Here is a 22,122-nt window from a genome sequence, read left to right as displayed (position 1 = left end):
TGTCCACGGGTCCTAGTCTCCTCGCCTAACGGAAACAATTTCCCAGCATCCACCTTTTCCAAGCCATGTATTATTTTGTACGTCTCTATTAAGTCTCCCCTTAATCTTCTAAACTCCAACGAACACAATCCCAGTATCCTCAGCCGTTCCTCATATGCTAGACCTGTCATTCAGGGATCATCCGTGTGAATCTCCGCTGGACACGTTCCAGTGCCAGTATGTCCTTCCTGAGGTGTGGGGACCAAAACTGGACACAGTACTCCAAATGGGGCCTAACCAGAGCTTTATAAAGTCTTAGTAGTACATCTCTGCTTTTATATTCCAACCCTCTTGAGATAAGAGACAACATCGCATTCGCTTTCTTAATCACGGACTCAACCTGCATGTTTACCTTTAGAGAATCCTCGACTAGCACTCCCAGATCCCTTTGTGCTTTGGCTTTACGAATTTTCTGACCATTTAGAAAGTAGTCCATGCTTTTATTCTTTTTGCCAAAGTGCAAGACCTCGCATTTGTTCATGTTGAATTCCATCAGCCATTTCCTGGACCACTCTCCCAACCTGTTTAGATCCTTCTGTAGCCTCCCCACTTCCTCAGTACTACCTGCCTGTCCACCTAACTTCGTATCATCGGCAAACTTTGCTAGAATGCCCCCGGTTCCCTCATCCAAATCATTAATATATAATGCGAACAGCTGTGGCCCCAACACTGAACCCTGCGGGACACCGCTCGTCACCGGCTGCCATTCTGAAAAAGAACCTTTTATCCCAACTCTCTGACTTCTGTTAGACAGCCAATCCTCAATCCATCCCAGCAGCTCACCTCGAACACCATGGGCCCTCACCTTGCTCAGCAGCCTCCCGTGTGGCACCTTATCAAAGGCCTTTTGAAAGTCTAGATAGACCACATCCACTGGGTTTCCCTGGTCTAACCTACTTGTTACCTCTTCAAAAAATTCCAACAGGTTTGTCAGGCATGACCTCCCTTTACTAAATCCATGTTGACTTGTTCTAATCAGACTCTGCTCTTCCAAGAATTTAGAAACCTCATCCTTAATTATGGATTCTAGAATTTTACCAACAACCGAGGTTAAGCTGATTGGCCTATAATTTTCCATCTTTTGCCTTGATCCTTTCTTGAACAAGGGGGTTACAACAGCCATCTTCCAATCATCCGGGACCTTTCCTGACTCCAGTGACTCTTGAAAGATCTCAACCAATGCCTCTGCTATTTCCTCAGCCACCTCTCTCAGAACTCTAGGGTGTATCCCATCGGGGCCAGGAGATTTATCAATTTTAAGACTTTTTAACTTTTCTAGCACTATCTCTTTCGTAATGGCAACCATACTCAACTCAGCCCCGTGACACCCTTTAATGTTTGGGATATTACTCATGTCTTCCACTGTGAAAACTGACGCAAAGTACTTGTTAAGTTCTCCTGCTATTTCCTTATCTCCCATCACTAGGCTCCCATCACTAATGCACCTAAGCTACACATCCCTAGCACTATGGACAATTTTGCACAGCCAATTCACCTGGCCTGCACATCTTTGGACTGCAGGAGGAAACCAGAGAACATGGAGCAAACCCACGCAGACATGGGGAGAATGTACAAACTCCACACAGACAGTCACCCAAGGCTGGAATTGAACCCGGGTCCCTGGTACTGTGAGGCAGCAGTGCTAATCACTGTACCACCGTGCCACCCTGTGATGCATGTTGTGGAATGAGCTGCCAGAGGATGTGGTGGAGGCTGGTACAGTTGCAACAGTTAAGAGGCATTTGGATGGGTATATGAATAGGAAGGGTTTGGAGGGATATGGGCTGGGTGCTGGCAAATGGGACTAGATTAGTTCAGGATATCTGGTCAGCATGGATGCATTGGACCGAAGGGTCTGTTTCTGTGCTGTACATCTCTCTATGACTCTATGACTGTATGTGTGTTCGATGTCACTGTGGCAGTGGGAGGGGGGTGCTGCACTGTCAATGGTGCTGCCCCTCAGAAACACGTTAAACCAATCGCCCTTTCAGATACAAAATATCCTCCTGAGCTGTTTCAAAGGAAATCAGGAACCTGTTCCCAGTCCCCTGGCCAAGACATAACCCCCATTAAATCAGATTATCTGATCATTCATGCCTGAAGAGGTGACAAAGATGGTGGATGGAGGTAAGTCGATGGATGCTGTCCATAGGGAGTTCCAGAAGGCTTTTGATAAAGACCCACATAAGAGACTGTTCACTAGGGTGGAAGCCCATGGAAATGGGGGAAAATTACTGACGTGACTGGGAAATTGGTTGAGTGTCAGGATACAGAGAATTTGATTAACGAGTAGGTAGGAGAAAGTGAGGACTGCAGATGCTGGAGATCAGAGCTGAAAATGTGTTGCTGAAGAAGGGCTCACGCCCGAAACGTCAATTAACGAGTAAGTATTCAAATTGGAAGGTCATGACTAGTGGTGTCCCACAGGGCTCTGCGTTGGGCCCTCAGTTATTCGCAATATTCTTTAACGATCTGGATAATGGCAATGAAAAGTCAAATATTCAAACTTGCTGATGACACCAAATCGGACAGCATTGTGGACAGTGTTGACGACAGCGTAAAATGACAACAGGATATTGATAGATTCAGTGAATGGACAAGGCTGCAGGAGATGGACTTTAATAGAAGCAAGTGTGAGTTTATATATTTTGGACTGAAAATGTTAGATCAGGGCATTTTTAAGAAAACACAGGATTATATACAGTGAATGTTCAACGAGATTTGGAGATTCAGGTGCATAGCTCTTTAAAATGCCATGAACAGAAGCAGAAATTAGTTGAAAATAGTCAAGAAGTATTTTGCATCAGTATTTACTAGGGAAAAGGATATGGAAGATATAGACTGTAGGGAAATAGATGGTGACACCTTGCAAAATGTCCAGATTACAGAGGAGGAAGTGCTGGATGTCTTGAAACGCGTAAAGGTGGATATATCTCCAGTACCTGATCAGGTGTACCTTAGAACTACCGATAGTCACAGGTGAGGTGCCGGAAGACTGGAGGTTGGCTAACATGGTGCCACTGTTTAAGAAGGGTGGTAAGGACAAGCCAGATGCCAGGATCAAGGATATCTCAGAGAGGGTGCAGAATGTTCTCACGGGGGAGAGGGGCCAGGAGGAGGTCATTGTCCACATTGGAACCAATGACATAGGGAGGGAAAAGGTTGAGACTCTGAATGGAGATTACAGGGAGTTAGGCAGGAATTTAAAAAGGATGTCCTCGAGAGTAGTATTATCTGGATTACTCCCAGTGCTATGAGCTAGTGAGGGCAGGAATAGGAGGATAGAGCAGATGAATGCATGGCTGAGGAGCTGGTGTATGGGAGAAGGATTCACATTTTTGGATCATTGGAATCTCTTTTGGGGTGGAAGTGACCTGTACAAGAAGGACGGATTGCACCTAAATTGGAAGGGGACTAATATACTGGCAGGGAAATTTGCTACAACTGCTTGGGAGGACTTAAACTAGTAAGGTGTGGGGGCGGAGGGGGGGGGGGGGGGGGTGGGGAGGGAGGGGGGAGGAGGGGGGAGCGGGGGTGGGACCCAGGGAGATAGTGAGGAAAGAGATCAATCTGAGACTGGTACAGGTGAGAACAGAAGTGAGTCAAACAGTCAGGGCAGGCAGGGACAAGGTAGGACTAATAAATTAAACTGCATTTATTTCAATGCAAGGGGCCTAACAGGGAAGGCAGATGAACTCAGGACATGGTTAGGAACATGGGACTGGGATATCATAGCAATTACAGAAACATGGCTCAGGGATGGGCAGGACTGGCAGCTGAATGTTCCAGGATACAAATACTACAGGAAGGATAGAAAGGGAGGCAAGAGAGGAGGGGGAGTGGCATTTTTGATAAGGGATAACATTACAGCTGTACTGAGGGAGGATATTCCTGGGAATGCATCCAGGGAAGTTATTTGGTGGAACTGAGAAATAAGAAGGGATGATCACCTTATTAGGATTGTATTATAGACCCCCTAATAGTCAGAGGGAAATTGAGAAACAAACTTGTAAGGAGATCTCAGCTATCTGTAAGAATAATAGGGTGGTTATGGAGGGGATTTTAACTTTCCAAACATCGACTGGGACTGCCATAGTGTTAAAGGTTTAGATGGTGAGGAATTTCTTCAGTGCGTACAAGACAATTTTCTGATTCAGTATGTGGATGTACCTACTAGAGAAGGTGCAAAACTTGACCTATTCTTGGGAAATAAGGCAGGGCAGGTGACTGAGGTGTCAGTGGGGGAGCACTTTGTGGCCAGCGACCATAATTCTATTAGATTTAAAATAGTGATGGAAAAGGATAGACCAGATCTAAAAGTTGAAGTTCTAATTTGGAGAAAGTCCAATTTTGACAGTATTAGGCAAGAACTGATTGAGGGCAGATGTTCGCAGGTAAAGGGACGGCTGGAAAATGGAAAGCCTTCTGAAATGAGCCTACTGGCAGGGCATTCCATGAACTTACGACTCGCTGAGTGAAGAACCTACCCCTAACATCAGTCCTATATCTACCCCCCCTTAATTTAAAGCTATGCCCCCTTGTAATAGCTGACTCCATACGTGGAAAAAGGTTCTCACTGTCAACCCTATCTAACCCCCTAATCATCTTGTACACCTCTATCAAGTCACCCCTAAACCTTCTTTTCTCCAATGAAAACAACCCCAAGTGCCTCAGCCTTTCCTCATAGGATCTTCCTACCATACCAGGCAACATCCTGGTAAACTTCCTCTGCACCCGTTCCAGTGCCTCCACATCCTTCCTATAGTATGGCGACCAAAACTGCACACAATATTCCAGATGCGGCCGCACCAGAGTCTTATACAACTGCAGCATGACCTCAGGACTCCGGAACTCAATTCCTCTACCAATAAAGCCCAGTACGCCATATGCCTTCTTCACTGCACTATTTACCTGGGTGGCAACTTTCAGAGATCTGTGTACATGGACACCAAGATCCCTCTGCTCTTCCACACTACCAAGTATCCGACCATTAGCCCAGTACCCCATCTTTTTATTACTCTTACCAAAGTGAATCACTTCACACTTAGCTACATTGAACTCCTTTTGCCACCTTTCTGCCCAGCTCTGCAGCTTCTCTATATCCCGCTGTAACCTGCCACATCCTTCCTCACTGTCTACAACTCCTCCGACTTTCGTATCATCTGCAAACTTGCTCACCCAACCTTCTAACCCTTCCTCCAGGTCATCTATAAAAATGACAAACAACAATGGTCCCAAAACAGATCCTTGCGGAACACCGCTAGTGACGGCACTCCAAGATGAACCTTTGCCATCAACTACTACCCTTTGTCTTCTTCCAGCCAGCCAATTCCTAATCCAAACCTCCAAATCACCCTCAATGCCATATCTCTGTATTTTCTGCAGTAGCCTACCATGGGGGACCTTATCAAACGCCTTACTAAAATCCATATATACCACATCTACCGCTTTCCCCTCATCTACCTCCTTAGTCACCTTCTCAAAGAATTCAATAAGGTTTGTGAGGCACGACCTGCCCTTCACAAAACCATGCTGACTATCCTTGATCACATCATTCTTATCCAGATGTGCATAAATCCTAAGGGTTTTTACAAATACATTAAGGACAAAAGGGTAACGAGGGAGAGAATAGGGCCCCTCAAAGATCAGCAAGGTGGCCTTTGTGTGGAGCCACAGAAAATGGGGGAGATACTAAATCAATATTTTGCAACAGTATTTACTGTGGAAAAGGATATGGAAGATGTAGACTGTAGGGAAATAGATGGTGACATCTTGCAAAATGTCCAGATTACAGAGGAGGAAGTGCTGGATGTCTTGAAACGGTTAAAGGTATATAAATCCCCAGGATCTGATCAGGTGTACCCGAGAACTCTGTGGGAAGCTAGAGAAGTGATTGCTGGGCCTCTTGCTGAGATATTTGTATCATCGATAGTCACAGGTGAGTTGCCGGAAGACTGGAGGTTGGCAAACGTGGTGCCACTGTTTAAGAAGGGTGGTAAAGACAAGCCAGGGAACTATAGACCGGGGAGCCTAACCTCAGTGGTGTGCAATTTGTTGGAGGGAGTCCTGAGGGACAGGATGTACATGTATTTGGAAAGGCAAGGACTGTTTTGGGATAGTCAACATGGCTTTGTGCAGGGAAATCATGTCTCACAAACTTGATTGAGTTTTTTGAAGAAGTAACAAAGACGATTGATGAGGGCAGAGCAGTAAATGTGATCTATATGGACTTCAGTAAGGCGTTCGACAAGGTTCCCCATGGGAGACTGATTAGCAAGGTTAGATCTCATGGAATACAGGGAGAACTAGCCAGTTGGATACAGAACTGGCTCAAAGGTAGAAGACAGAGGGTGGTGGTGGAAGGTTTTTTTCAGACTGGAGGCCTGTGACCAGTGGAGTGCCACAAGGATCGATGCTGGGCCCTCTACGTTTTGTTATTTACATAAATGATTTGGATGTGAGCATAAGAGGTACAGTTAGTAAGTTTGCAGATGACACCAAAATTGGAGGTGTAGTGGACAGCGAAGAGGGTTACCTCAGATTACAACAGGATCTGGACCAGATGGGCCAATGGGCTGAGAAGTGGCAGATGGAGTTTAATTCAAACAAATGCGAGGGGCTGCATTTTGGGAAAGCAAATCTTAGCAGGACTTATACACTTAATGGTAAGGTCCTCAGGAGTGTTGCTGAACAAAGAGACCTTGGAGTGCAGGTTCATAGCTCCTTGAAAGTGGAGTCGCAGGTAGATAGGATAGTGAAGAAGGTGTTTGGAATGCTTTCCTTTATTGGTCAGAGTACTGAGTACAGGAGTTTGGAGGTTATGTTGCGGCTGTACAGGACATTGGTTAGGCCACTGTTGGAATATTGTGTGCAATTCTGGTCTCCTCCTTATCAGAAAAATGTTGTGAAACCTGAAAGGGTTCAGAAAAGATTTATAAGGATGTTGCCAGGGTTGGAGGATTTGAGCTATAGAGAGAGGCTGAACAGGTTGGGGCTGTTTTCCCTGGAGCGTCAGAGGCTGAGGGGTGACCTTATAGAGGTTTACAAAATTATGAGGGGCATGGATAGCATAAACAAAGTCTTTTCCCTGGGGTGGGGGAGTGCAGAACTAGAGTGCATAGGTTTAGGGTGAGAGGGGAAGGATATAAAAGAGACCTAAGGGGCAACTTTTTCACGCAGAATGAGCTGCCAGAGGATGTGGTGGAGGCTGGTATAATTGCAACATTTAAAAGGCATTTGGATGGGTATATGAATAGGAAGGGTTTGGAGGGATATAGGCCGGGTGCTGGCAGGTGGGACTAGATTGGGTTGGGATATCTGGTCGGCGTGGACAGGTTGGACCGAGGGGACTGTTTCCATGCTGTACATCTCTATGACTCTATGTCTCTAAGAAGGCTAATGGAATGCTGGCCTTCTTATCTAAAGAGCTGCAGCGTAGCAAGGCAGATGTTATGCTGCAGTTGTACAAAACCCTAAGTAGACCCAACTTAGAGTACTGTGAGCAGACCTCAGCATCACACTTTCGGAAGGGTGGCTTTGGAGGGCGTTCAATGCAGGTTTACAAGAATGTTACCTGGGCATAAGGGTTCAGTTGTGGACAGAGATTAGACAAATCAAGCCTTGATTCTCTAGAATTTAGAAGGTTTAGGGGGATATCTAATCAAGGTCTTCAGGATATTAACAGGGAAGGTCAGGGTAGATAAAGATAAAACTATTTCCACTGGTTGAAGCTTCTCGGTCCAGGGGCATAGTCTGAGAGTTAAAGCCAGGTCATTCAAGAGAGATGTTAGAAAGTAATCTGACATGCAAAGAGTAGTAAGGTTTGGAACTCTCTTCCTCCAACAATGCTTATTCAGTTGTTCAAGTTAAATGTGAGATTGACAAGTTTTTATTAAGCATGGGTAATCAAGAGATATGGCCCGAGGCAGGCATATGGAGTTAGGCCACAGATTGGTCATGATCCAATTGAATGGTAGAACAGACTCGAGGGGCTGAATGGCCTACTCCTGTTTCTATGATTCCACTTGTCCCATTGCAGGTCATCAGCTGCATGGTGTTGTTTGGGAGCTTTCTGTGCACATACTGGCAACTGCTTTGCCTCCATTTTAACAGTGAGTGCATGTCATGGAATGCATAATTTCGAGCTTGGATGAAAAGACGGAGCCGCACTTAACATAGAACATAGAACACTCCAGCGCAGTACAGGCCCTTCAGCCCTCGATGTTGCGCCGACCTGTCATACCAATCTGAAACCCATCTAACCTACACTATTCATGTACGTCCATATGCTTGTCCAATGACGACTTAAATGTACTTAAACTTGGCAAATCTACTACCGTTGCAGGCAAAGTATTCCATACCCTTACTGCTTTCTGAGTAAAGAAACTACCTCTGACTTCTGTCCTATATCTATCACCCCTCAATTTAAAGCTATGTCCCCTCGTGTTTGCCGTCCCCATACTTGGAAAAAGGCTCTCCCTGTCCACCCTATCTAACCCTCTGATGATCTTGTATGTCTCTATTAAGTCACCTCTCAACCTTCTTCTCTCCAACAAAAACAGCCTCAAGTCCCTCAGCCTTTCCTTGTAAGACTTTACCAGGTAACATCCTGGTAAATCTCCTCTGCACCCTTTCCAAACCTTCCACATCCTTCTTATAATGCGGTGACCAGAACTGTACACAATACTCCAAGTGCGGCTGCACCAGAGTTTTGTACAGCTGTAGCATAACCTCATTGTTCTGGTACTCGATCGCTCTATTAATAAAAGCTAAAAAACTGTATGCCTTCTTAACAACCCTGTCAACCTGGGTGGCAACTTTCAAGGATCTGTGTACATGGACACCGAGATCTCTCTGCTCATTTACACTACCAAGAATCTTACCATTAGCCCAGTACTTTGCATTCCAGTTACTCCAACCAAAGTGTATCACCTCACACTTGTCCACATTAAACTCCATTTGCCACCTCTCAGTCCAGCTCTGCAGCTTATCTATGTCCCTCTGTAACCTACAACATCCTTCGTCACTATCCACAACTCCACCGACCTTAGTGTCATCCACAAATTTACTAACCCACCCTTCTACACCCTCATCCAGGTCGTTTATAAAAATGACGAACAGCAGTGGACCCAACACCAACCCTTGCGGTACGCCGCTAGTAACTGGACTCCAGGATGAACATTTCCCATCAACCACCACTCTCTGTCTTCTTTCAGCAAGCCAATTACTGATCCAAACTGCTATATCTCCCACAATCCCATTCCTCTGCATTTTGTACAATAGCCTACTGTGGGGAACCTTATCGAATGCCTTGCTGAAATCCATATACACCACATCAACCGGTTTACTCTCATCTACCTGTTTGGTCACCTTCTCAAAGAACTCAATAAGGTTTGTGAGGCACGGCCTACCGTTCACAAAACTGTGCTGACTATCCCTAATCAAATTATTATTTTCTAGATGATTATAAGTTCTATCTCTTATAACTTTTTCCAACACTTTACCAACAACTGAAGTAAGGGTCACTGGTCTATAATTACCAGGATTGTCTCTACTTCCCTTCTTGAACAAGGGGACAACATTTGCTATCCTCCAGTCTTCTGGCACTATTCCTGTAGATAATGACGACATAAAGATCAATTTCAAAGGCTCGGCAATCTCCTCCCTTGCTTCCCAGAGGATCCCAGGATAAATCCCATCCGGCCCATGGGACTTATCTATTTTCACACACTGCAGGATTTCTAATACCTCTTCCTTGTGAACCTCAATCACACCTAGTCTAGTAGCCTGTATCTCAGTATTCTCCTCGACAACATTGTCGTTTTCTAGTGTATACTGTCAAAAAATATTCATTTAGTGCTTCCCCTATCTCCTCTGACTCCACACACAACTTCCCACTACTATCCTTGATTGGCCCTAATCTTACTCTCGTCATTCTTTTATTCCTTAAATACCTATAGAAAGCCTTAGGGTTTACCCTGATCCTATCCGCCAACAACATCTCATTCTCCTCCTGGCTCTTCTGAGCTCTCTCTTTACGTCTTTCCTGGCTACCTTGTAACCCTCAAGCGCCCTAACTGAGCCTTCACATCTCATCCTAACATAGTTAAAAATCACACAACACCAGGTTACAGTCCAACAGGTTTAATTGGAAGCACACTAGCTTTCGGAGTGACGCTCCTTCATCAGGTGATAGTGATAGTGTCGCTCCGAAAGCTCGTGTGCTTCCAATTAAACCTGTTGGACTATAACCTGGTGTTGTGTGATTTTTAACTTTGTACACCCCAGTCCAACACCGGCATCTCCAAATCATCTTAACATAAGCCTTCTTCTTCCTCTTGACCAGGAATTCCACTTCCTTTGTAAACCACAGCTCCCGCGCTCTACAGCTTCCTCCCTGCCTGACAGGTACATACTTATCTAGGACACACAGGAGCTTTTCCTTGAATAAGCTCCACATTTCTAGTGTGCCCATTCCCTGCAGTTTCCTTCCCCATCCTATGCTTCCTAAAACTTGCCTAATCGCATCGTAATTGCCTTTCCCCCAGCTGTAACTCCTGCCCAGTGGTATACACCTATCCCTTTCTATCACTAAAGTAAACATAAAAGAATTGTGATCGCTATCACCAAAGTGCTCACCTATTTCCAAGTCTAACACCTGGCTGGGCTCATTACCCAGTACCAAATCTAATGTGACTTCGCTCCTTGTCGGCCTGTCTACATACTGTGTCAGGAAGCTCTCCTGCACACACTGGACAAAAACTGACCCATCTATAGTACTCATACAGTAGTGTTCCCAGTCAATATTTGGAAAGTTGAAGTCCCCCATGACAACTATCCTGTCACTCTCGCTCCTATCAAGAATCATCTTTGCTATCCTTTCCTCTACATCTCTGGAACTATTTGGAGGCCGAGAGAAAACTCCCAACAGGGTAACCTCTCCTTTCCCGTTTCTAACCTCAGCCCATATTACCTCAGTTAACGAGTCCCCAAACATCCTTTCTACAACTGTAATACTGTCCTTGACCAACAATGCCACACCTCCCCCTCTTTTACCATCTTCTCTGTTCTTACTGAAACGCTTGCTGCTGATTGAGAGATGGTTATGACAGCAAGCTGTGAGGAGGACACAAAGACATTGTGAAGGTATAAACATAGGCTGAGGGAGTGGGCAGGAATCGGCAGATGGAGTAAAATGTTGGAAAATGTGAGGCTGGAAGAATATAAGACCAGAAGATTATTTAATTGGAGAGAAAATGCAGAATGTTGTGGTACAATGGAATCCGGGTGTCCTAGCACATAAATCACCAACTGCTAGCATATAGGTACAGTAAGTGATTGGGAGGGCAAATGGAACCCCCTCAGGCGACTGTCTGTGTGGAGTTTGCACATTCTCCCCGTGTCTGCGTGGGTTTCCTCCAGGTCCTCTGGTTTCCTCCCACAGTCCAAAGATGTGCAGGTTAGGGTGGATTAGCCATGCTGAATTGTCCCGTAGTGTCCAGGGGCGTGCTGGCGAGGTCATGGGAAATGTGGGGTTACAGGGGTCGGGTAAGTGGGTGGGACAATCTTCGGAGGGTCAGTGTGGACTCAATGGGCCGAATGGTTTGCTTACACATCGTAGAGATCCTGTAAAAGTAGGATTCTGTGGAATGTTGGCCTTTATTGCCATTTGAGAATAAAAATTGGGAAATCTTGCAGGGCATTGGTCAAACTGCACCGAAAGTTGCTGTGTACAGTGCTGATGTCCTTTTCGACAGAGTGATACATTTACCTTGGGAACAGTTGATAGAAGTTTCCAGGGATGAAGGAGTTGTCTTATGAGGAGTAGTTGAGCAGGCTGAACCTGTCATCATTAAAGTTTAGGAGGATGGAAGCAGACCTTTGGGTAATAGGTAGACCCACAATGCCAGGAGAAAGTGAGGACTGCAGATGCTGGAGAGTCAGAGTCGAAATGTGTGGTGCTGGAAAAGCACCCACAATGCCCTTGGTGAGGGAATTCCAGGATTCCCTCCCAGCGATACTGAAGGAACAACAATATATTTCCAAGTCAGGATGGTGACTGGCTTGGAGGGGAATTTCAATCAGGAGTTCACTATAAAGGATATAAGTTACTTCCCAGAACAGCAATAAGGGAAATCAGGAAGGGATGAAACAAAACCACAATCACCAGGGAAGTGGTGCTCGGTGAGTTGTTGGAGCTGGGCGCTGACAAGAGCCAGAATCCTGATGGGCTTCAATCCCACGCTGTTAAAGCAAGGGTCTGGTGAGTTTGTTGATATGTTGGTTTCATTTCTCCAAATTTCCCCAGATTCAGGCAAAGTTCCGCTAGATTGGAAAATCGTGAATGTAACTCACGTATCAGGATGCTGCCTGGTTCTGAGGGTATTAGCCTCAAGGACAAACTCTATCTTGTTTAGAAGGATGAGGGGCGGCCTGATAGATGTTTCCAAATTATGAGAGGCATGGATAGAATGGATAGTCTTTGTCCCAGAGTAGAAATGACTAGGGGACATAGGTTTAAAGTAAAAGGGGTACGTTTAAGGGAGATGTGAGAGGCAGGTTTTTTTTTTACACATAGGGTGGTAAGTACTTGGAATGTGCCGCCAAAGGGTGTGTTAGAAGCAGATACAACCGCAACATTTAAGGGGCATTTTGACAGTCAGGGAATAGAGGGGTATGGACAGTGTGGAAGTGAATGGGTTAGAAAAGCATCACATGGTCGCACAGTCTTGATGGGTGAAGGGACTGTTGTTTGGTATTTGTTTTGTGTTCAGTTTGTGGGGTTATGGCGAGGGTTGGCCACATGGGGGCTAATTTCAAAGAGGCCTGAATAAACATAGCTGTACGATTCACGGCTTCAACTTTGCGCGATTGTACCTCCATCTTCCTTTTGGTGGGTTTCAGGACAACGCCACGTTTAATCCTGTCCATCATCTCACTGACAGCTTTCACCTTGAGATCGTTGAGATTGACTGAGTCTAGAAAGAGTGAGAAGAGACCAGGGTAATGCTTTGACTTATCAGAGTCACCCCGATTGAAATTTTAAACCGTGTCTGGATGTTAAGTGTCGATCTGAATAACTGGCGCACTCTCAGTGGAAGCACATCTACCAATCAGCACCCTCCTCTCGTGATATAAATGTTGGGCTTTCTTATAAATTGTGCCGATGCTGAGCTCTGACAAAACGCATCTTTCATCAGCACCTCTGAAGGGACAAGAGATGGGCAAGTTGGTGAATTAATGGCTGAACGTGGGTTGTATTATATCGAGCCAAGATATTCCGTGAACTTAAATAATGCTTATCAAGACCCCAGGTTGTCCCACCGCTTTTACAGCTCCTGAGTGTTTGTGAGCAAGAGTCATCATTGTGCTGTAGGTAACATGGCAGCTAAAGGGTGCACAGCAAGATCCCACAAGTGACAAAGCCCTAATGGGCCAGACCACCCGTTTTCCTTTTAGCATGAGCCAGGACACCAAGGATAAAGTCCCTGTTCTTCCTTGGAATAATGTCAAGGAATATTTAACGCTTGCCTCAGGGGGTACATGGAGACTCAGATTAATGTCTCATTCCAAGGTGGTGCCTCTAACAGTGCAGCACACCTTCAGTACTGGCCCAGAGTGTCAGCAAGGGCTGGGAGGCTGGAGATTCTGTAGTGGGGCCTTCTGTGTTGTACAGGTTTAGACTGTGAGTTGTGACAGGAACCCCCATGCCAGGCCAACCTCCCCACCCCACCTCCACCATGTTCCCGGAAAATCCCATGGACCGGGTCACCTGCCCCTAGGATCTCCTGATGAGATTTGATGCCGTAATCTGTTTCGTGAAGCACTTGATAATGGATGGCTCAATGTTCTTTCTCTTTAGCATGTGCCCTGTCACAGATAGCCACGAGATAGCCCGGTCACTGGTTCTTTATGCCCAGCTTCCTGTGTGGGTGTTCCTGAACAGCGTGAGTCAGCGTTTGGAATGACCCCTAACTGCAGCCTGGATGGACTTGGTGAGCTCACTGATGTTGGGTGGTCTTGACCAATCCAGAAAGGGTTGAGAAGAGCTCAGGGTTGCCACAGGAGATCAGAGCCAGGCACATGGGCATTGGGGTCCACAGTGGCTTCTCAACGCATTGACCCTCCTGGGGGGGGGGGGATATCCTGGGGACCAGGAGAGCCAGGTCCATCAATATAGCCCTTGACGATTGTTGAGTCAAGTTGCAGATGGGGATATTTGGAGCAGGGAGATTGGATTCGCGCTGGGCTGTAGTTGACAGCATCAGAGAGCCTTACAGCATTGACCTGTGACCCCATGAGGTATTTTGGGCCATTTACTGAGGAGGTAGATGCAGGTCTTTGTTCTTTGTTTGACTCTTTGCATGTGCATGACCATTCTGTTAACGGTGACAGTCAGATGACAGGGTGGGAACGATCTCTCAGTTTTGGCCAAGATTCCATTCAAGGTGGCTAGATAAACGCAGATTGTTGTTCTGTACCTGAGACTTCTTGCTGCCACAGATATGGCCTAGAATGGCTGGTAGGTAAAAACAATGACTGCAGATGCTGGAAACCAGATTCTGGATTAGTGGTGCTGGAAGAGCACAGCAGTTCGGGCAGCATCCAAGGAGCTTCGAAATCGACGTTTCGGGCAAAAGCCCTTCATCAGGAATAAAGGCAGTGAGCCTGAAGCGTGGAGAGATAAGCTAGAGGAGGGTGGGGGTGGGGAGAGAGTAGCATAGAATACAATGGGTGAGTGGGGGAGGGGATGAAGGTGATAGGTCAGGGAGGGGAGGGTGGAGTGGATAGGTGGAAAAGGAGATAGGCAGGTAGGACAAGTCCGGACAAGTCAAGGGGACAGTTACTGAGCTGGAAGTTTGGAACTGGGGTGAGGTGGAGGAAGGGGAAATGAGGAAACTGTTGAAGTCCACATTGATGCCCTGGGATTGAAGTGTTCCGAGGTGGAAGATGAGGCGTTCTTCTTCCAGGCGTCTGGTGGTGAGGGAGCAGCGGTGAAGGAGGACCAGGACCTCCATGTCCTCAGCAGAGTGGGAGGGGGAGTTGAAATGTTGGGCTACGGGGCGGTTTGGTTGATTGGTGCGGGTGTCCCGGAGATGTTCCCTAAAGCGCTCTGCTAGGAGGCACCCAGTCTCCCCAATGTAGAGGAGACCACATCGGGAGCAACGGATACAATAAATGATATTGGTGGATGTGCAAGTAAAACTTTGATGGATGTGGAAGACTCCTTTAGGGCCTTGGATAGAGGTGAGGGAGGAGATGTGGGTGCAGGTTTTACAGTTCCTGCGGTGGCAGGGGAAGGTGCCAGGATGGGAGGGTGGGTCGTAGGGGGGTGTGGACCTGACCAGGTAGTCACGGAGGGAACGGTCTTTATGGAAGGTGGAAAGGGGTGGGGAGGGAAATATATCCCTGGTGGTGGGGTCTGTTTGGAGGTGACGGAAATGTCGGTGGATGATTTGGTTTATGCGAAGGTTGGTAGGGTGGAAGGTGAGCACCAGGGGCGTTCTGTCCTTGTTACGATTGGTGCCTGGTTCTTAGTTAGATGCCTCCATATTTCCCATGGTTTGACTGAGCGATACTCAATCCCAACTCAGGCCCCATGGATTATTGTTCCAAGATCAATGAGAAACCAGAGAGCACACCCTGACATCCCCCTCCTCCCTCAAGACCAATAAGGCCCCCGAGCCATTGCGTTCATCATTCAGATGATAAAATACCCACCCCAATAAACATCCAACCTGCAACCCCACCCACTCCCTCCCACCCCTGCCAAACCCGGGGAATTACCTGCCTCTGTGACATTGGATTTACTGACCTTGGTTATTCGGCCCATCCCCTGCTTGATTCTTTTGCCTTCTCTTCAGTAACTCGGCCAAGGGGCTGTGGGGTGGGGGTGGGGAAGGGGGAAAGACACTCTCATCAGGAGGACAGACACATCACCAAAAAACACAGCCAACGGCGGCCTCCCATGAGGAAGAAAACTGGAGCAGGAGACAGGCCGAGGATAGGCAGCATCACCATGAGGAAGGTCAAAGGTCACCTCCCATAACCAGGGAAACAGTGGGGAGGAGCGGGAGATAGAAGGGGGACTGAGGGTGTGTGGGGGCAAGAGAGAGAGAGTGAAAGAGAGAGAGGGGGAGAGAGGGGGAGAGAGAGGGGAGGACCGAGGGTGTGGGGAGGAGTGGAGAGGGAGGAGGAGGCAGTGAGGGAGTGGGCCAGTGAGGGAGTGGATAGTGAGGGAGTGGGAGTGAAGGAGTGGGAGAGTGAGGGAGCAACAATGAAGGAGTGGGACAGTGAGGGAGTGGGACAGTGAGGGAGTGGGACAGTGAGGGAGTGGGAGAGTGAGGGAGCAACAATGAAGGAGTGGGACAGTGAGGGAGTGGAAGAGTGAAGGAGTGGACAGTGACGAAGTGGACAGTGAGGGAGTGGGAGTGAAGGAGTGGGAGAGTGAAGGAGTGGGAGAGTGACAGAGTGGGAGTGGGTGAGTGGGTGAGTGAGGGAGGGGGAAAATGAGGGAGGTGAAAATGAGGAAAGAGTCAGACAGTGGGCATAGTTGAACAAAGAGGGCAGTGTGAGATAAGATCGTGAATGTTGAGGGGGTGAGTTGAGGAGGGGCTCAGTTGTGGAGTCGGTGAATTAAGGAGGGGATGTGTTGAGAGGATGATGGGAGTTGAGGAGAGGTTGAGTTGAGGACGGGACTTTGTTGAGGAGAGGTTGAGTTGAAGAGGAGGGGTCAGTTGAGGTGGGGGTGTCAGTTGAGTGGGAGTTGAGTTGAGGAGGGGGAGTGAGTTGAGGAGGGGAGTGAGTTGAGGAGGGGGGTGGGTTGAGGAGGGGGGTGAGTTGAGGAGGGAGTGAGTTGAGGGGGGAGTGAGTTGAGGAGGGGGGAGTGAGTTGAGGAGGGGGGTGAGTTGAGGAGGGGGAGTGAGTTGAGGAGGGGGAGTGAGTTGAGGAGGGGGTGAGTTGAGGAGGGAGTGAGTTGAGGAGGGGGGTGAGTTGAGGAGGGGGTGAGTTGAGGAGGGAGTGAGTTGAGGAGGGGAGTGAGTTGAGGAGGTGGTGAGTTGAGGAGGGGGGTGAGTTGAGGAGGGAGTGAGTTGAGGAGGGGAGTGAGTTGAGGAGGGGGGTGAGTTGAGGAGGGAGTGAGTTGAGGAGGGGGGTGAGTTGAGGAGGGAGTGAGTTGAGGAGGGGGAGTGAGTTGAGGAGGGGGGTGAGTTGAGGAGGGGGGAGTTGAGGAGGGGGGTGAGTTGAGGAGGGGGTGGGTTGAGGAGGGGGTGAGTTGAGGAGGGGGAGTGAGTTGAGGAGGGGGTGAGTTGAGGAGGGAGTGAGTTGAGGAGGGGGAGTGAGTTGAGGAGGGGGGTGAGTCGAGGAGGGGAGTGAGTCGAGGAGGGGGGTGAGTTGAGGAGGGGGTGAGTTGAGGAGGGGGGTGAGTTGAGGAGGGAGTGAGTTGAGGAGGGGGGTGAGTTGAGGAGGGGGTGGGTTGAGGAGGGGGGTGAGTTGAGGAGGGAGTGAGTTGAGGAGGGGGTGAGTTGAGGAGGGGGGTGAGTTGAGGAGGGGGTGAGTTGAGGAGGGGGGTGAGTTGAGGAGGGGGAGTGAGTTGAGGAGGGGGTGGGTTGAGGAGGGGGGTGAGTTGAGGAGGGAGTGAGTTGAGGAGGGAGGTGAGTTGAGGAGGGGGTGAGTTGAGGAGGGGGGTGAGTTGAGGAGGGGGTGGGTTGAGGAGGGGGGTGAGTTGAGGAGGGAGTGAGTTGAGGAGGGGGTGAGTTGAGGAGGGGGGTGAGTTGAGGAGGGGGTGGGTTGAGGAGGGGGTGAGTTGAGGAGGGGGGTGAGTTGAGGAGGGGGTGAGTTGAGGAGGGGGAGTGAGTTGAGGAGGGGGGTGAGTTGAGGAGGGGGTGAGTTGAGGAGGGGGGGTGAGTTGAGGAGGGGGATGAGTTGAGGAGGGGGAGTGAGTTGAGGATGTGGGTGAGTTGAGGAGGGGGTGAGTTGAGGAGGGGGTCAGTTGAGGAGGGGGAGTGAGTCGAGGAGGGGAGTGAGTTGAGAGGATGATGGGAATTGAGGGAGACTGAGGTCGTAGAGTGGGAAGTGGAGGGTGAGAGGTTTGTGGTGTTGGCCAGGCACGGCCTGATACTTACTTAGTGAATGGTTGATGTGGAAGAGGCAGTGGTGGAGGTGGAGGTGGAGGAGGAGGTGGAGGGAGGGGATGTCCCATTGGATCCTCCTTCACTTCTCCCTCAGCTGTTGTTAGCTTCTCCTGAAGCTCCTTCACTGGAAACAAAGGAATCGGAACGAAGATACATTTCAGGCTCAACTCAGTGAGACCGGAGCATGGTTTCAGATGGTCGCTGACCCTGACCTTTCCCCTGACTGACTCCACGTGAATAATATTGTATACTATCAGGTGACATTATGGAAACAGCCATGTCACTCAAGTCTTCCTAACGTTTACTCTGGGGTTTCTGAAGCCATGGTTTGATGAATAATCTGACAGGGTGGTGGTAATACAGCTGAACTGGTCATCCAGTGACCCATGCTAGTGGCAGATGGGGCAATTTAAACTTGGTGAAACTGGTGGATTAATTTACGAAATAATCTCCCGGAGTTTCTCAAAAAGAAAGCTCAAACAACTGCGCACGCTGGAAATCAGAAATCTGATGAACTATCGTTTTATTTGCCAACACGTTATGAGGGCACCCACTCCAGAGAAAGCCTGAAACACAGTTCAGCCCTGAGCAAGGGATCTCAGCTATTTCTGCGGTCCATTGTTGCACTGCGAGTCACGCAGACAGTACATTACTGGAATTCTGAGATGCTCTGCTTCAGACAGACTCAAACAATCCAAACCAGCAGCAGGACCTAGCATCCCTCTTAGCTAACTCTGTGGGGGTCACCCTCTCTCCTTCCCAGAGCTTGTGCTTTCCCGCGCAGCCTTGAGGTCAACCCACCACCCCACCCCACCACACCCCCACCGGCATTGTCTGTTGGTACATGATTTGGAGACGCCGGTGTTGGACTGGGGTGGACAAAGTTAAAGATCACACAACACCAGGTTATGGTCCAACAGGTTTAATTGGAAGCACTAGCTTTCGGAGGGCTGCTCCTTGTTGGTACATTGTTAGCAAGATCCCAGCTTCAGGGAAACCTCAGAAGTCATTTCCAGTTCAGGCAAGTTGCAGTTTTACAGGGCCACATTTCCAGTCACATCAGCAAACCTCCCGAGTGGGAACAAATGTATAAATCTTACTTACGAAGCTGACTAAATTCCCTACTTCGATCTAATACACTGCATAACCCAGTTTAAGATTTTATCACAGAGGGTGGTACGTGTACGGAATGAGCTGCCAGAGGAAGTGGTGGAGCCTGCACAATTACAACATTTAAAAGGCATCTGGATGGGTATATGAATAGGAAGGGTTTAGAGGGGGTAGATTGGGTTGGGATATCTGGTCAGCATGGACGGGTTGGACTGAAGGGTCTGTTTCCATGCTCTACATCTCTATGGCTCTATGAGTCTATGGTTTTAAGGGTCACCGAGCCCAAAACAATAACTCGAATGAATGGTTCCACCCTGTCCTTGTTTATCACCATAGACCCAACACCACACTTTTCATCTGCTTTACAATCAACTGTTTGCTGAATAAATCTCCCACCAGGAGAGAGAAGATCCAGCACAGAGAGGATTAGTTTTCTGTACTGTTCCCCATTACCTCACAGCTCCTAAACTTACACTCCGAACTACACTGTCTGGTAAAGTATGTAAAGCTCCCTCTACACCATCCCCATCAAACACTCCAAGGACAGGGACAGCACTGGGTTAGATACAGAGTAAATATCCCTCTACACTGTCCCCATCAAACACTCCCAGGACAGGGACAGCACGGGGTTAGATACAGAGTAAAGATCCCTCTACACTGTCCCCATCAAACACTCCCAGGGCAGGGACAGCACAGGGTTAGATACAGAGTAAAGCTCTCTCTACACTGTTCCCATCAAACACTCCCAGGACAGGGACAGCACGGGGTTAGATACAGAGTAAAGCTCCCTCTACACTGTCCTCATCGAACACCCCCGGGACACGTGTGAACCATAACCAGAGTGGTATGAACATTGTTCTGACCTTGAGACTCCAGTTCTGCGTTCCTCCTCTCAGCCTCCATGAATTTCATCCCCATCTCCTCTTTCTCATCCTCCATTAACTGCAGCAGCACCTGAAGACGGTCGATTTCCTGCTTGGAATTTGATTCCTCAATCTGTTTCTGCAGCTGTTGGACCTGTCAGTGAAGGTAAATCAGGCACTGCATTCCAAACTGTGAGAGGCCTGTGAGGTGGCTGCTGAGACAGGCCTGAGCTCTCTGTAGTGGGAGTGACCCTCTCCATCAGGCCAGGCTTACAATCCCACTTACCCACAGCTTCTCCACTCTTCATTGCCACTGTTTCTGTCTTCACCACCAACCCTGCAAGTGACTTCCAGAATGAGGTGTTTGTATAGCCACCTGTCACATCCTCAGGGCACCATAAATTACAGCCAGGATGTAGGTATCAGTGGCTACGCCAGCTTTTATTGTCCATCCCTCATTGCCCAGGGGGCATTTCAGAGCTAACCACATTGCTGAGGGTCTGGAGTCACATGGTGGCCAGACCAGGTCAGGAGTCAAAGATAGACTGGGGTGGGGTTGGGCGGGGAAGGCAGCGTCAGGGGTCAGAAAGAGAGACTGGGTATTCTGGGAGAGACTTGGGGGGTCAGTGGGCCAACTGACACAGGGATCAGGGGAGAAACGGAAGGTGGTCAGAGGGAGACTGAGGGTGGGGTGGCGTGGTGGTCAGGGAGGGACTAAGGGGACTCAGGGGAAGACTGTGGGAGCGTTGGGGTCATGGGGAGATTGAGGGGTAGTCAGGGGGATGCCCAGGGGTGTTAAGGGTCATGGGGAGACAGGGGTGATTAGAGAGACTGAGGAAGCGTAGGGGTCAGGGAGAGACTGAGGGGTGATCGGGGGAGACTGAGGGTTTCAGGGGTCAGGGAGAGACTGAGGGAGCTTGGGGGAGTGTCAAGGTCATAGGGAGACTGTGGGACAGTCAGGGGGAGACTGGGGTCAGGAATCATGGAGAGACAGGGGGTGGTTAGGGAGACTGAGGAAGTGTACAGGTCAGGGAGAGACTGAGGGGTGATCAGAGAGAGACTGAGGGGTAATCGGGAGAGACTGAGGGGGTCAGAGGTCGGGAAGAGACTGAGGGGTGATCAGGGGAGACTGAGGGGTGATCAGGGGGAGACTGAGGGGTGATCAGGGGGAGACTGAGGGGTGATCAGAGAGAGACTGAGGGGTAATCGGGGGAGACTGAGGGGGTCAGAGGTCGGGAAGAGACTGAGGGGTGATCAGGGGAGACTGAGGGGTGATCAGGGGGAAACTGAGGGGTGATCAGGGAGAGACTGAGGGGTGATCAGGGGAGACTGAGGGGTGATCAGGGAGAAACTAAGGGGTGATCAGGGGAGACTGAGGGGTGATCAGGGAGAGACTGAGGGGTGATCAGGGGAGACTGAGGGGTGATCAGGGAGAGACTGAGGGGTGATCAGGGGGAGAATGAGGGAGCGTCATGGTCAGGGAGAGACTGAGGGGTGATCAGGGAGAGACTGAGGGGGGATCGGGGGGAGACTGAGGGGTGATCAGGGGGAGAATGAGGGAGCGTCATGGTCAGGGAGAGACTGAGGGGTGATCAGGGAAAGACTGAGGGGTGATCAGGGAGAGACTGAGGGGTGATCAGGGAGAGACTGAGGGGTGATCAGGGGGAGAATGAGGGGTGATCAGGGGAGACTGAGGGGTGATCAGGGGAGACTGAGGGGTGATCAGGGAGAGACTGAGGGGTGATCAGGGGGAGACTGAGGGGTGATCAGGGGGGAATGAGGGGTGATCAGGGAGAGACTGAGGGGTGCTCAGGGGAGACTGAGGGGTGATCAGGGGGAGACTGAGGGGTGATCAGGGGGAGACTGAGGGAATGTTGCGGTCAGGGAGAGACTGAGGGGTGATCCGGGGGGAATGAGGGGTGATCAGGGGGAGACTGACGGGTGATCGGGGGAGACTGAGGGGTGATCAGGGGAGACTG

At 49.0% G+C, this 22,122-nt stretch overlaps 1 protein-coding gene across 2 annotated transcripts in view; it reads right to left on the bottom strand.

The window, feature by feature from the left end:
* Positions 1-22,122, bottom strand: part of shtn2 (shootin 2) — a 69,064-nt gene that overhangs the window by 6,071 nt on the left and 40,871 nt on the right. For both annotated transcript variants that reach the window (XM_072580398.1, XM_072580407.1), the window contains 4 exons: positions 20,144-20,297; positions 18,162-18,294; positions 15,854-15,918; positions 12,916-13,016 (listed from right to left, as the gene is read on the bottom strand). In XM_072580398.1, the coding sequence (XP_072436499.1) occupies positions 12,916-13,016; positions 15,854-15,918; positions 18,162-18,294; positions 20,144-20,297 (453 nt within the window). The remainder of the gene's footprint in view (positions 1-12,915; positions 13,017-15,853; positions 15,919-18,161; positions 18,295-20,143; positions 20,298-22,122) is intronic.

Source organism: Chiloscyllium punctatum, chromosome 1, assembly GCF_047496795.1.
Source record: "Chiloscyllium punctatum isolate Juve2018m chromosome 1, sChiPun1.3, whole genome shotgun sequence".
Taxonomy (NCBI): Eukaryota; Metazoa; Chordata; class Chondrichthyes; order Orectolobiformes; family Hemiscylliidae; genus Chiloscyllium; species Chiloscyllium punctatum.
Note: the sequence above shows the minus strand (reverse complement) of the source record. Positions and strands in the feature narration are given on the sequence as shown.